A 15,204-nucleotide genomic window follows, 5' to 3' on the forward strand; every position below is an offset into this window, starting at 1 on the left:
TTGTGGCTTCAGTCTTTATGTAGCCATGCTGGCTCCATCTTGTTTTCGATGACTGGCTGGCCAGTCTCGACATGCTCTCTGGCTGACTGGCAGGGCTCTTGGTGTGATAAATATATATATATATATATATATATATAAATATATATAATAGATAGATAGATATATGTGTTTGTGTGTGTGTATATGTATATATATATATATATATATGTATGTGTGTACACACACACACACACATATATATGTGTGTGTGTGTGTGTGTGTGTGTATATATATATATATATATACACACTATCACAGTCAGTGATGCGATATAGGTATCCCAGTTATCTTGTTTTCTCCACCACGCCTAGTCTCTGTGTTTTCTGGGCTGTTCCTGGCATCTATGTAGCCTCCTTCTATTGGTTGGTGGGTGCCCTGTATCGGTCGCCTCTGGGTCATGCCACATCTTAGGTGGCTTGAAATTGTCTCTGGGTCATGCTGCCTAAGACTTGTCGTGCTCCGCAGTCTTCTTGCGTGTGGCCTTAAGTCTTGGCTTGACTGTGCAGTTTTCCGGAATTCTCAGCACTTTCCCGCCCGTTTGGGAAGCTCTGGGACGTCTCCATGGTACTGAACTCCAGTGTACCCTATGGATGATAGAGAAAACAGGATTTTGGTACATACCGTTAAATCCCTTTCTCTGAGTCCATAGGGGAAGCTGGACGCTCACCCTGCACTGCTCTCTTCCATCGGTGTGGTTTTATCGCTGGTTGCCCCTGTGTTTCCTGGTGGCTGGGAGTACTTCGGATTTGGTTGCAAGTTTTCCTTGCGTTACGGTCATTTTGCCTTTTCTGTGTATAATAATGTGTGTATATGTGTGTTTCTGCTGGTCATGTTTTACGGGATCTAACTTTTGTGGATGCCTTGTGTACCACCTCCTCTGTTGGTCGTGTTGCCGTCTCTCCTCGGGTACAGTTTCTTAACTGGTCTGGGGAGAGGTATAGAGGGGGAGGAGCCAGTCACACACATTAAAAATGTACTGTGCCAGCTCACCTGATCATCCCATCTATACCCATGGTACTGAACTCCAGCATCCCCTATGGACTCAGAGAAATGGATTTATTGGTAAGTACCAAAATCCTATTTTTTTTTTTAAGACCTTAGTGTTGTAATCCCAAATACACTAGCTCTTAAAGATGTCACAGCCAGAATGTGAAGAATTTGGAAATCTATTTTGCTCTTTGGACCTCTTACAGCTATCTCCACATTAGCTTAGTTTAATAAAGCAGCGGAAAAGTGGTTAGAACAGCTCTCTGAAGGATTGTAGTCACGCACTTAATTGTTAACATTGATTGAACATATCCTTGATCTATCTGACTTCCTTGGCAAAGCTGTTCTTGTTACAGGCCTTCTTGGGGCTAAAAATGTGTCCACATGCTGGTGTGTTTGCTTTGGATTAGGGCTGTTAAAGCCGACCTAGAGAGTAAGAACTCTTGTCCTCTTCTTTTGCAGTTTCACCCATAAACTAGCTAAAAATCAATCAGGCTGCATAGGGAAATAGTTTTCTGCTCTTAGTTCATGCTCCATAGCCTAGAGGTTATAGATTTGGGGCCTTTTACTTTTTTGTAAAAAGCTAGGTGTTCTAATTTCAGATGGTAATTCTCCCATCTGTGTGGAAGCAGGCAACAAACAAAGAAACAGGCATTGTTTACTTTGCAACTAGCCTCCAACTCTCAGCATAACCTTCTCTTTGCACATTCAGGAGGTACTCCTTTGTGGGGTATCTGCAGTGGGAGTCCTCCTTTCTCTAACGTCCTAGTGGATGCTGGGGACTCCGAAAGGACCATGGGGAATAGCGGCTCCGCAGGAGACTGGGCACAAAGTAAAAGCTTTAGGACTAGCTGGTGTGCACTGGCTCCTCCCCCTATGACCCTCCTCCAAGCCTCAGTTAAGATTTTGTGCCCGAACGAGAAGGGTGCAATCTAGGTGGCTCTCCTGAGCTGCTTAGAGTAAAAGTTTAAATAGGTTTTTTATTTTCAGTGAGACCTGCTGGCAACAGGCTCACTGCATCGAGGGACTAAGGGGAGAAGAAGCGAACTCACCTGCGTGCAGAGTGGATTGGGCTTCTTAGGCTACTGGACATTAGCTCCAGAGGGACGATCACAGGCCCAGCCATGGATGGGTCCCGGAGCCGCGCCGCCGGCCCCCTTACAGATGCTGAAGCAAGAAGAGGTCCATAAATCGGCGGCAGAAGACTTTCCTGTCTTCATAAGGTAGCGCACAGCACTGCAGCTGTGCGCCATTGCTCTCAGCACACTTCGGTCACTGAGGGTGCAGGGCGCTGGGGGGGGGCGCCCTGGGAAGCAATGAATTTACCTTATTTGGCAAAAAATACATCACATATAGCTCCTGGGCTATATGGATGTATTTAACCCCTGCCAGTTTTCCAGAAAAAAGCGGGAGAAGAGCCCGCCGTGAAGGGGGCGGGGCCTATCTCCTCAGCACACAGAGCCATTTTTCCCACACAGCTCCGCTGGTAGGAAGGCTCCCAGAATCTCTCCTGCAACTACAGAAACAGGGTAAAAAAGAGAGGGGGGCACTTATTTGGCAAAATAACAGATATAAGCAGCTATAAGGGATAGACACTTATTGTAAGGTTGTCCCTATACATATATAGCGCTCTGGTGTGTGCTGGCAAACTCTCCCTCTGTCTCCCCAAGGGGCTAAGTGGGTCCTGTCCTCTATCAGAGCATTCCCTGTGTGTGTGCTGGGTGTCGGTACGTGTGTGTCGACATGTATGAGGAGGAAAATGATGTGGAGGCTGAGCAATTGCCTATAATGGTGATGTCACCCCCTAGGGAGTCGACACCTGAATGGATGGCCGTAATTAAGGAATTACGTGACAGTGTCGGCACGTTACAGAAAACTGTTGACGACATGAGACAGCCGGCAGCTCAGTTAGTGCCTGTCCAGGCGTCTCAAACACCGTCAGGGGCTATTAAACGCCCGTTACCTCAGTGGGTCGACACGGACCCAGACACAGACACTGACTCCAGTGTCGACGGTGAAGAAACAAACGTATTTTCCAGTAGGGCCACTCGTTACATGATCACGGCAATGAAGGAGGTTTTGCACATCTCTGATACTGCAAGTACCACAAAAAGGGGTATTATGTGGGGTGTGAAAAAACTACCCGTAGTTTTTCCTGAATCAGATGAATTGAATGAAGTGTGTGATGAAGCGTGGGTTACCCCCGACAGAAACACCCCCTAGGGTGGATAAGGCGCTCACACGCTTATCAAAACAAGTGGCGTTACAGTCTCCAGAAACGGCCGCCCTTAAGGAGCCAGCAGATAGGAGGCTGGAAAATATCCTTAAAAGTATATACACTCATACTGGTGTTATACTGCGACCAGCAATCGCCTCAGCCTGGATGTGCAGTGCTGGGGTGGCTTGGTCGGATTCCCTGACTGAAAATATTGATACCCTGGACAGGGACAATATATTATTGACTATAGAGCATTTAAAGGATGCATTCCTATATATGCGAGATGCACAGAGAGACATTTGCACTCTGGCATCAAGAGTAAGTGCGATGTCCATTTCTGCCAGAAGAGGATTATGGACGCGACAGTGGTCAGGGGATGCGGATTCCAAACGGCATATGGAAGTATTGCCGTATAAAGGGGAGGAGTTATTTGGGGGCGGTCTATCGGACCTGGTGGCCACGGCAACGGCTGGGAAATCCACCTTTTTACCCCAAGTCACCTCGCAGCAGAAAAAGATACCGTCTTTTCAGGCTCAGTCCTTTCGTCCCCATAAGGGCAAGCGGGCAAAAGGCCACTCATATCTGCCCCGGGGCAGAGGAAGGGGAAAAAGACTGCAACAGACATCTTCTTCCCACGAACAGAAGCCCTCCCCCGCTTCTGCCAAGTCCTCAGCATGACGCTGGGGCCTTACAAGCGGACTCAGGCACGGTGGGGGCCCGTCTCAAGAATTTCAGCGCGCAGTGGGCTCACTCGCAAGTGGACCCCTGGATCCTGCAGGTAGTATCTCAGGGGTACAAATTGGAATTCGAGACGTCTCCCCCTCGCCGGTTCCTGAAGTCTGCTTTACCAACGTCTACCCCCGACAGGGAGGCGGTATTGGAAGCCATTCACAAGCTGTATTCCCAGCAAGTGATAATCAAGGTACCCCTCCTACAACAGGGAAAGGGGTATTACTCCACGCTGTTTGTGGTACCGAAGCCGGACGGCTCGGTGAGACCCATTTTAAATCTGAAAGCCTTGAACACTTACATAAAAAGGTTCAAGTTCAAGATGGAGTCACTCAGAGCAGTGATAGCGAACCTGGAAGAAGGGGACTACATGGTGTCTCTGGACATCAAGGATGCTTACCTCCATGTCCCAATTTGCCCTTCTCACCAAGGGTACCTCAGGTTTGTGGTACAGAACTGTCACTATCCGTTTCAGACGCTGCCGTTTGGATTGTCCACGGCACCCCGGGTCTTTACCAAGGTAATGGCCGAAATGATGATTCTTCTTCGAAGAAAAGGCGTCTTAATTATCCCTTACTTGGACGATCTCCTGATAAGGGCACGGTCCAGAGAACAGTTAGAGGTCGGAGTAGCACTATCTCAAATAGTACTACGACAGCACGGATGGATTCTAAATATTCCAAAATCGCAGCTGATTCCGACGACACGTCTGCTGTTCCTAGGGATGATTCTGGACACAGTACAGAAAAAGGTGTTTCTCCCGGAAGAGAAAGCCAGGGAGTTATCCGACCTAGTCAGGAAACTCCTAAGACCAGGCCAGGTGTCAGTGCATCAGTGCACAAGGGTCCTGGGAAAGATGGTGGCTTCTTACGAAGCGATTCCATTCGGCAGATTCCACGCAAGAACTTTTCAGTTGGATCTGCTAGACAAATGGTCCGGATCGCATCTTCAAATGCATCAGCGGATAACCCTGTCTCCAAGGACAAGGGTGTCTCTCCTGTGGTGGTTACAGAGTGCTCATCTCCAAGAGGGCCGCAGATTCGGCATTCAGGATTGGGTCCTGGTGACCACGGATGCCAGCCTGAGAGGCTGGGGAGCAGTCACACAGGGAAAAAATTTCCAGGGCTTGTGGTCAAGCATGGAAATGTCACTTCACATAAATATCCTGGAACTAAGGGCCATTTACAATGCCCTAAGTCAGGCAAGGCCTCTGCTTCAGGGTCAGCCAGTATTGATCCAGTCGGACAACATCACGGCAGTCGCCCACGTAAACAGACAGGGCGGCACAAGAAGCAGGAGGGCAATGACGGAAGTGGCAAGGATTCTTCGCTGGGCGGAAAATCATGTGATAGCACTGTCAGCAGTGTTCATTCCGGGAGTGGACAACTGGGAAGCAGACTTCCTCAGCAGACACGATCTTCACCCGGGGGAGTGGGGACTTCACCCAGAAGTCTTCCACATGATTGTAAACCGTTGGGAAAAACCAAAGGTGGACATGATGGCGTCTCGCCTCAACAAAAAACTGGACAGATATTGCTCCAGGTCAAGGGACCCTCAGGCAATAGCTGTGGACGCTCTGGTAACACCGTGGGTGTACCGGTCAGTGTATGTGTTCCCTCCTCTTCCTCTCATACCAAAAGTACTGAGAATCATAAGAAGGAGAGGAGTAAAGACTATACTCGTGGCTCCGGATTGGCCAAGAAGGACTTGGTACCCGGAAATTCAAGAGATGCTCACGGAAGACCCGTGGCCTCTACCTCTAAGACAGGACCTGCTCCAGCAGGGACCATGTCTGTTCCAAGACTTACCGCGGCTGCGTTTGACGGCATGGCGGTTGAACGCCGGATCCTGAAGGAAAAAGGCATTTCGGATGAAGTCATCCATACCCTGATCAAAGCCAGGAAGGATGTAACCGTACAACATTATCACCGTATTTGGCGTAAATATGTTGCGTGGTGCGAGGCCAGGAAGGCCCCTACGGAGGAATTTCAACTGGGTCGATTCCTGCATTTCCTGCAAACAGGACTGTCTATGGGCCTCAAATTAGGGTCCATTAAGGTTCAAATTTCGGCCCTGTCGATATTCTTCCAAAAAGAACTAGCTTCTGTTCCTGAAGTTCAGACGTTTGTCAAGGGAGTACTGCATATACAGCCTCCTTTTGTGCCTCCAGTGGCACCTTGGGATCTCAATGTAGTGTTGGGATTCCTAAAATCACATTGGTTTGAACCACTCACCACTGTGGACTTGAAATATCTCACATGGAAAGTGGTAATGCTGTTAGCCCTGGCTTCAGCCAGGCGTGTATCAGAATTGGCGGCTTTATCCTATAAAAGCCCTTACCTAATTTTTCATACGGACAGGGCAGAATTGAGGACTCGTCCTCAATTTCTCCCTAAGGTGGTTTGAGCATTTCACTTAAACCAACCTATTGTGGTGCCTGCGGCTACTAGGGACTTGGAGGATTCCAAGTTGCTGGACGTAGTCAGGGCCCTGAAAATATATGTTCCAGGACGGCTGGAGTCAGAAAATCTGACTCGCTGTTTATCCTGTATGCACCCAACAAGCTGGGTGCTCCTGCTTCTAAACAGACGATTGTTTGTTAGATTTGTAGTACAATTCAGCTTGCACATTCTGTGGCAGGCCTGCCACAGCCAAAATCTGTAAAAGCCCATTCCACACGGAAAGTGGGCTCATCTTGGGCGGCTGCCCGAGGGGTCTCGGCTTTACAACTTTGCCGAGCAGCTACTTGGTCAGGGGCAAACACGTTTGCTAAATTCTACAAATTTGATACCCTGGCTGAGGAGGACCTGGAGTTCTCTCATTCGGTGCTGCAGAGTCATCCGCACTCTCCCGCCCGTTTGGGAGCTTTGGTATAATCCCCATGGTCCTTTCGGAGTCCCCAGCATCCACTAGGACGTTAGAGAAAATAAGAATTTACTTACCGATAATTCTATTTCTCATAGTCCGTAGTGGATGCTGGGCGCCCATCCCAAGTGCGGATTGTCTGCATTACTTGTACATAGTTATTGTTACAAAAATCGGGTTATTGTTGTTGTGAGCCATCTTTTCGGAGGCTCCTTCTGTTATCATGCTGTTAACTGGGTTCAGATCACAAGTTGTACGGTGTGATTGGTGTGGCTGGTATGAGTCTTACCCGGGATTCAAAATCCTTCCTTATTGTGTACGCTCGTCCGGGCACAGTATCCTAACTGAGGCTTGGAGGAGGGTCATAGGGGGAGGAGCCAGTGCACACCAGCTAGTCCTAAAGCTTTTACTTTGTGCCCAGTCTCCTGCGGAGCCGCTATTCCCCATGGTCCTTTCGGAGTCCCCAGCATCCACTACGGACTATGAGAAATAGAATTATCGGTAAGTAAATTCTTATTTTTTAATGTTCAATGGTACAGTTCTGCCTCCGGTGTCTGGGTGACAGAAGTCATAGATGAAGTTTACATCATGGATCTCATAAAGTAAACTTATAGTTGTGGAAGAGCAGAGGTGGTATGTTTCCCTAACACTCTGGCTCCAGGTGATCGGGTTTAAGATGGAGTTCCTGTAATGGTCATAAACCGCATAGGGCAAGATGAGTTCATGGTCAATGGGAATTCAGGCTTGCATGTCCACAATGTTCTCAGGTTTGCAGTCAAAACACGATTCTCTAGTGGATATAGGGTGGTTAGAGTTAAGACTTCGACATCAAATTCTTAAATTGTTCAACTCTTCTCTGAACCTCTGTGTCACCATGGTTTCTAATTGATTCAGGGAAAAGGATTTAACATTAAATACTAGAGTTTAGTTATTTAGAGATGACTGGAAGACAACAATGAGCTCCAATGTCTCCATGCCTGTAGAGATTACTTGCTTTGAGTGGTTCAAAATCAAAGGTTTAAATAAAAAATAATAAATAGTCAAGGGTACATGAATAAAGTTGTATCTGAAGGTGCTACATAAATCAGGAACACAGTTGTAATTTGTCTCTGCTCCTTACATCAGGGAACGTGCAGTTCAGGAGTTGCGTCGGCATGGTCTGTCCACATTATCTGTGCATACGTCATCGCCACTAACCTCAACAATGAAATCACCTTCTTTATCTCCAGAGCGCTCCATTCTAAGATCGATGGATCGAGCTGATAAATCAGCTGAAAAGTAGGTACTTCTTTCACTTAATGTTGTATTTGTTTTCCTGCAAAGTAGTAATGTAGAGCCAGTTTATGCTCCTTTTAGTAATACTTTTGAGCCTACAGACACCGTTACACTTTTAGTAGTAATCCTCAGTAGAGACAAGAACACTGTATTTCTCTTACGTCCTAGAGGATGCTGGGGTCCACATTAGTACCATGGGGTATAGACTGGTCCACTAGGAGCCATTGGCACTTTTAGAGTGTGGGCTGGCTCCTCCCTCTATGCCCCTCCTACCAGACTCAGTTTAGAAAATGTGCCCGGAGGAGCTGGTCACAGCTAGGGGAGCTCTCCTGAGCTTTCCTAATGAAGTTCAGTTTAGAGTTTTTTATTTTACAGGGAGGCTGCTGGCAACAGCCTCCCTGCAGTGTGGGACTAAGGGGGATAGCAGTGTCCACCCTGCGGGGTCTGAGCCACTGACTCCGCTGACTGGACACTGAGCTCCAGAGGGGCTGATCGGTCGCCGCTGCAGGGGAACCGCTCACCCCAGAAGCATGAGCAAGTGGTGAGTTAGTCACCGACCCCCCTAGCAAGTGGGGAGCCAGTGTGAAGATGGCGGCAACAGGGGATGGGGCGCTCCTGGACGGTACCAGAGGCACACTGTGCGGCGCTGTGGGGGGCGCCCTGGGCCAGCGCTTACCCCTCACACTGGTCAGCAGGACTGTCGGGCTCCCGGGATCCCAGCCAGCACAACTCCTCAGGCCAGTTTCAAATTCAGAAGAGCGGGAAGACAGCGCCATGAAGGGGGCGGAGTTTCTTAGAGCGGACCCTGCAGCGTTCCAGCGCCATTTTCCTGCATGCTGTAGCTGAAGGAAGATCCTGGTCCCTCCACAGCAGCTCCAGATTACTGTAATACGGTACCAGGGGGTTGTAGTGGGGAGGGGAGGCTGATTGTTTGACTGTGTGTCCTATTAAGGAGCATAAGTCAGCGCTGATAAGGGGTTTTCTCCTTGTGTTAAGTGCTGGTGTGGGTTGGCTCCAATCTGTCTCTCTCTTGCCATTCTTGGGTGGGAAACTCTGTCTTACCCCATCCTGTGTGTGGTGTGTGTTTGGTGGTCACCAGCAGCAATGTCCAGGGATACAGTGTCAAATGCTGCAGAGGATTTATCCTCACAGGATGATCCCATTCCATGTAATCAGGTTAGCACTGGTTTGGCACAGATTCCAGCAAGGGAACCAGAGTGGTTTTCCTCTATCAAGACTCTGATTTCTCAGATATCTGACAGGGTTGCCAGTACCGAGTCTGCAACCCAGGTATTGCAGTCCTCTATGGCTGTATGGACCTTGTCTGGTACCTCGGGTCACCCGACTAATTCCAAGTTGATCGCAGAAGGACATTTTTTAGCAGTTGGGCAAAACCATGTGCACTGCAGGGGAGGCAGATATAACATTTGCAGAGAGAGTTAGATTTGGGTGGGTTATTTTGTTTTTGTGCAGGGTAAATACTGGCTGCTTTATTTTTACACTGCAATTTAGATTGCAGATTGAACACACCCCACCCAAATCTAACTCTCTCTGCACATGTTATATCTGCCTCCCCTGCAGTGCACATAGTTTTGCCCAACTGCTAAAAAATGTCCTGCTGCGATCAACTTGGAATTACCCCCTATATTCCCCCACAAACGTGCGCTTGTGCAGGTAACACAAGACAACATTGATACTGATTCTGACACTACAGATGGTGATGGGGATGTATTGCGGGGGTCCACATCTCTTGCAAGGGTGGTACAGTTGTTGATAGAGGCTATCAGGGATGTGTTAAATGTTAATGATACCACACCTGAGCAGGTTGAGGAGGCTTTCTTCACTGAAAACAAGAAAGCCTCGCTAACCTTCCCTGCATCAAAAGAGCTGAATGCTATATTTGAAAAGGTCTGGGTGAATCCTGAAAAGTTGTTTCAGATTCCTAGGAGGATTCTGGTAGCTTTTCCTTTCCCTGAGGAGGATAGGAAAAAGTGGGAAAACCTGCCAATTGTTGACGCATCTGTATCCAGACTCTCCAAGAAGGTGGTTTTACCGGTGCCGCGATCTACCGCCTTAAAGGAGCCGGCAGATAGGAAAATTGATGATACTCTGAAATCAGTGTACACTGCTTCAGGGACCATATTACGTCCCACTATTGCTAGTGCATGGATTGCGAAGGCAATAGTGAAGTGGTCAGCTACCTTAATTGAGGATTTGGATACAATGGCTAGGGATGACGTTGCATTGTACTTATGCAACATTCTGCAGGTTTTATGGTTGAATACATGAAAGAACTGGGTTCCGTGGCTGCGGGAATTTCTTCCACGTCTGTTTCAGCTCGTCGGGGACTGTGGCTCGGCCGACGCGGAATCTAGAAGGAGCGTGGAGTCGCTGCCCTATACAGGCCAGGCTCTCTTTGGGGAAGCCCTAGACGTGTGGATATCTACCGCTACAGCGGGTAAGTCTCCGTATCTTCCCTCAGCAGCACCTGCTCCGAAGAGATCCTTCTCAGCTACGCAGCAGTCCTTTCGGCCCAACAAGTCCAGAAAGGCCAAGTCATCCAATACCTTCTTCAGGGGGAGGAAGGTTAAATCCAAGAAGCCTGCCGCCGCAGGTTCCCAAGAACAAAAGCCTACTTCAGGTACTTCAAAGTCCTCCGCATGACGGTGGACGGGAAGGCCAGGAGGTGGGGCCTGTGGGAGCGAGACTCAGACAGTTCAGTCATGTCTGGGTATCGTCCGGCCTGGAACCCTGGGTAGTAGATATTGTGTCTCAGGGATTCAGGCTGGAATTTCAAAGTCTCCCTCCTCACCTTTATTTCAGGTCAGGCTTACCGACTCTGTTGGAGGACGGCACTGTTCTTCAAGACGCTGTCCAAAGGCTGGTGGAGGCACAGGTCATTGTGCCGGTACCACCGCATATGCTGACAAAAGGTTACTATTCGAACCTTTTTGTGGTACTGAAACCGGATTGTTCGGTCAGGCCCATTCTGAACCATTCTGAACCTAAAATCATTGAACCCCTTGTTAAAGGAATTCAAGTTCAAGATGGAGTCTCTCAGGGCGGTGATATCAGGTCTGGAAGAGGGAATTCCTGGTGTCATTGGATATCAAGGATGCGTACCTTCACATTCCGATCTGGTTGCCGCATCAGGCTTATCTCCGCTTCGCATTGCTGGACTGTCATTTTTAGTTCCAGGCCCTGCCATTCGGCCTCTCAACAGCACCAAGGGTGTTTACCAAGGTGATGGCGGAAATGATGATGCTACTCCGCAAGCAGGGTGTGAACATCATTCCTTATCTGGACGATCTCCTGATAAAGGCATCGTCCAGGGAAAAGCTGTTGCAGTCCATTGTTCTTACAACGCAACTGCTCCAGAGTCACGGGTGGATTCTGAATTTTCCAAAGTCACATTTGGAACCAACCTAGAGATTGTCGTTTCTGGGAATGATCCTGGATACGGAAGTGCAGCGGGTGTTTCTTCTGCGTGACAAGACGTTGGTGATGCAATCCATTGTCCAAGCTGTCTTGAAGCCACCCCGGGTGTCTGTGCATCAATGCATTCGCCTCTTGGGAAAGATGGTGGCCTCCTACGAGGCTCTCCAGTACGGGAGGTTTCATGCTCGGACCTTCCAACTGGACCTCCTGGACAAGTGGTCGGGATCTCACCTCCACATGCATCAGAGAATTCGTCTATCGCCAAAGTCAAGGATTTCACTCCTCTGGTGGCTCCAATTGCCTCTCATCCTGGAAGGCCGACGGTTCGGGATTCAGGACTGGGTCCAGCTAACAACGGATGCGAGCCTCCGGGGATGGGGAGCAGTCACTCAGGGGGTGACCTTCCAAGGACGGTGGTCAAGCCTGGAAGACTGCCTGCCCATCAACATTCTGGAACTAAGAGCCGTTTACAACGGTCTTCTTCAAGCGGCCCCTCTTCTAAGAAGCCGGGCCATTCAAGTGCAGTTGGACAACGTAACAACAGTGGCTTACATAAACCGACAGGGCGGAACAAAGAGCAGAGCGGCAATGTCAGAGGTCACAAGAATACTCCTCTGGACGGAAGAGCACGCGCTGGCGCTCTCCGCCATCTTCATTCCGGGAGTAGACAACTGTGAAGCAGACTTCCTCAGCAGACACGATCTCCATCCAGGAGAGTGGGGACTCCACCCGGAGGTTTTCAAGGAAATAACCGATCTTTGGGGATTGCCCTAAATAGACATGATGGCCTCTCGTCTCAACAAGAAGCTTCGGCGTTATTGTTCCTGGTCGAGGGACCCACAGGCAGTGGACGCCCTGGTGTCTCCGTGGGTGTTCCAGTCAGTGTATGTGTTTCCACCACTTCCACTCATCCCAAGAATCCTAAAGCTCATAAGGAGAATGGGGGTTCAGGCGATCCTCATTGCCCCAGATTGGCCAAGGAGGGCTTGGTACGCGGACCTTTGGAATCTACTGCAAGAGGAGCCGTGGCCTCTTCCTCTTCAGGAGGACCTGCTGCAGCAGGGGCCGTTCGCTTATCAAGACTTACAGCAGCTACGTTTGACGGCATGGAAGTTGAGCGCCTGATTCTTGCTCGGAAAGGTATTCCGAAGGTCATTCCTACCCTCATACAGGCTAGGAAAGGGGTAACGTCAAAACATTACCATTGTATTTGCAAGAAATATGTTTCTTGGTGCGAGTCCAAGAAATTTCCTGCGGTGGAATTTCAACTGGGACATTTCCTCCTCTTCCTGCTGGCAGGAGTGGATATGGGTCTGAGGTTGGGATCTGTGAAGGTCCAGATTTCAGCCCTATCCACTTTCTTTCAGAAGCAATTGGCTGCCCTCCCTGAGGTTCAGACCTTTTTGAAGGGAGTTCTGCTTTTCCAACCTCCCTTTGTACCGCCTACGGCGCTTTAGGACCTTAACGTGGTGTTGCAGTTCCTCCAGTCGGATTGGTTTGAGCCTCTTCAGGAGGTGGAGCTCAAATTTCTTACTTGGAAGGCGGTCACTTTGTTGGCCTTAGCTTCTGTTAGACGTGTCTCCGAGCTGGGGGCTTTATCGTGCAAAAGCCCTTACTTGATCTTCCATGAAGATAGAGCCGAGCTCCGGACTCGTCAGCAGTTTCTTCCAAAGGTTGTGTCTGCATTTCATATCAACTAACCTATTGTGGTGCCAGTGGCTACTGACTCCTCGATTACTTCAAAGTCCTTGGATGTCGTGAGGACTCTGAAAATTTATGTGAAGAGAACTTCTTGTCACAAGAAGTCGGACTCTCTGTTTGTCCTATATGATCCCAAGAAAATTGGGTGTCCTGCTACTAAACAGACTATTTCTCGCTGGATTAGATTCACTAGCCAGCACGCTTAATCTACGGCAGGACTGCCGTGTCCAAAATCTGTTAAGGCCCACTCTACTCGTAAGGTGGGGTCTTCCTGGGCAGCTGCCCGGGGAGTCTCGCCTCTGCAACTTTGCCGAGCTGCAACTTGGTCGAGAACGAACACGTTTGCTAAGTTCTACAAGTTCGATACTTTGGCCTCTGATGATCTGAAGTTCAGACAGTCAGTTCTGCAGGAGCCTCCGCGCTCTCCCTCCCGTACTGGGAGCTTTGGTACATCCCCATGGTACTAATGTGGACCCCAGCATCCTCTAGGACGTAAGAGAAAATAGGATTTTGGTACCTACCGGTAAATCCAGCGCTTCGTTTCCTGCTGTTGTTATTGGGTTCAGTACAACTTCATTTTAGTTGAGTACTGCATTGTTACTTGGTAAGTAATGTTTCAGCCGTTGCTGATTTAGTTCAAGCTAGTTGTCTTGACATGCCTTGTATGTGTGAGCTGGTATGAATCTCACCACTATCTGTGTTAAATCCTTCTCTCGAAGTATGTCGTCTCTCCGGGCACAGTTTCTAGACTGAGTCTGGTAGGAGGGGCATAGAGGGAGGAGCCAGCCCACACTCTTAAACTCTTAAAGTGCCAATGGCTCCTGGTGGACCTGTCTATACCCCATGGTACTAATGTGGACCCCAGCATCCTCTACGGACTACGAGAAAAGGATTTACCGGTAGGTACCAAAATCCTATTATTTTCATTACTGGTGTATCCATAGCTTCCTTAAGACTGGTCATTGTATTGTCAGGAGTATTCAGGTAATATCGTAAATGAATGTTAGCACCACAGACTGTTGTTCTTAGCATGGATGCAGATTTCCTGGCCTAATGCTTACAGTTGTTTCTTTCTTCCCATATAGGAGCGTGAGTTTTAAGGAATGATCGTGAAGACCTAGAAATAAACACTAGAACATTATATTGGTTTCTTTATAAACTTCAGTTTGGCTGACTTGCCTGAATATATTATGGGAGTTATTTATTTTTTAATGTTGTCCTCCACACCGAAAGCATGTCTGTAATACCTCACCCGCGTTCTTGTTTAAGGACATTCTTGAAAATGAACTCCTGATCCAATAGTAAAATAACTTTTTGAGAACCTATGGACCCTTTAGCACACCATACAGATAACTGGCCGTGTCATTATGGGTTTTACATAACTATACGGTAATTGAATGTGGTGCTCAACCGTCCTGGTGTGCTTGCTCTACAAGAAGTGTCTGCAATGATGAATGCTTGTGTACCAGCCACGTAATACAAACCTTCATATTTGGTGACCTCCAGGACTACTGCTGGGAAAATGGAAGAAGTGGCTATGGGAAACATATACAGTGCTGCACTGAGTTTTTACTTTTATTAGAATGTGTGTGTAATAAAAGTACATACGATTATGTATGTCTTTCCGCACACTTGTTCTTACATTTGGAACCATATAGGAGAGAATGCAGGTAGTGCATTGATGTGAATCATTGTATGCAATGGTGACTAGACACATGTAATATATTCGTGGTAGAATACCTTTTTTTCTCTTTTTTTAAACAAAGGAACTGTGCCTAATTTTGCACTGTAAATGTTTGCAAAAACAACAGACATGGAGGAAATGTCTTGTAGGTTGATACAATAGTCACAAAGCCTTGTCTTTGAGAAAGCTCTAAACTTGTCAGAAAACTCCGGGGCAGATGTATTAAGCCTGGAGAAGTGATAAAGATGTGATAAGTGCAAGGTGATAA

General features: G+C 48.2%; 1 protein-coding gene across 2 annotated transcripts in view; it reads left to right on the forward strand.

Annotated features, from left to right (window-relative positions):
* Positions 1-14,393, forward strand: part of CEP135 (centrosomal protein 135) — a 392,705-nt gene extending 378,312 nt beyond the window's left edge. For both annotated transcript variants that reach the window (XM_063920894.1, XM_063920895.1), the window contains exons 25-26: positions 7,964-8,116; positions 14,338-14,393. In XM_063920894.1, the coding sequence (XP_063776964.1) occupies positions 7,964-8,116; positions 14,338-14,359 (175 nt within the window). In that variant the 3' untranslated portion in view covers positions 14,360-14,393. The remainder of the gene's footprint in view (positions 1-7,963; positions 8,117-14,337) is intronic.
* The last annotated feature ends 811 nt before the right edge of the window (positions 14,394-15,204 follow it).

The sequence above is a fragment of the Pseudophryne corroboree genome, chromosome 1 (assembly GCF_028390025.1).
Source record: "Pseudophryne corroboree isolate aPseCor3 chromosome 1, aPseCor3.hap2, whole genome shotgun sequence".
In the NCBI taxonomy this organism is placed as follows: Eukaryota; Metazoa; Chordata; class Amphibia; order Anura; family Myobatrachidae; genus Pseudophryne; species Pseudophryne corroboree.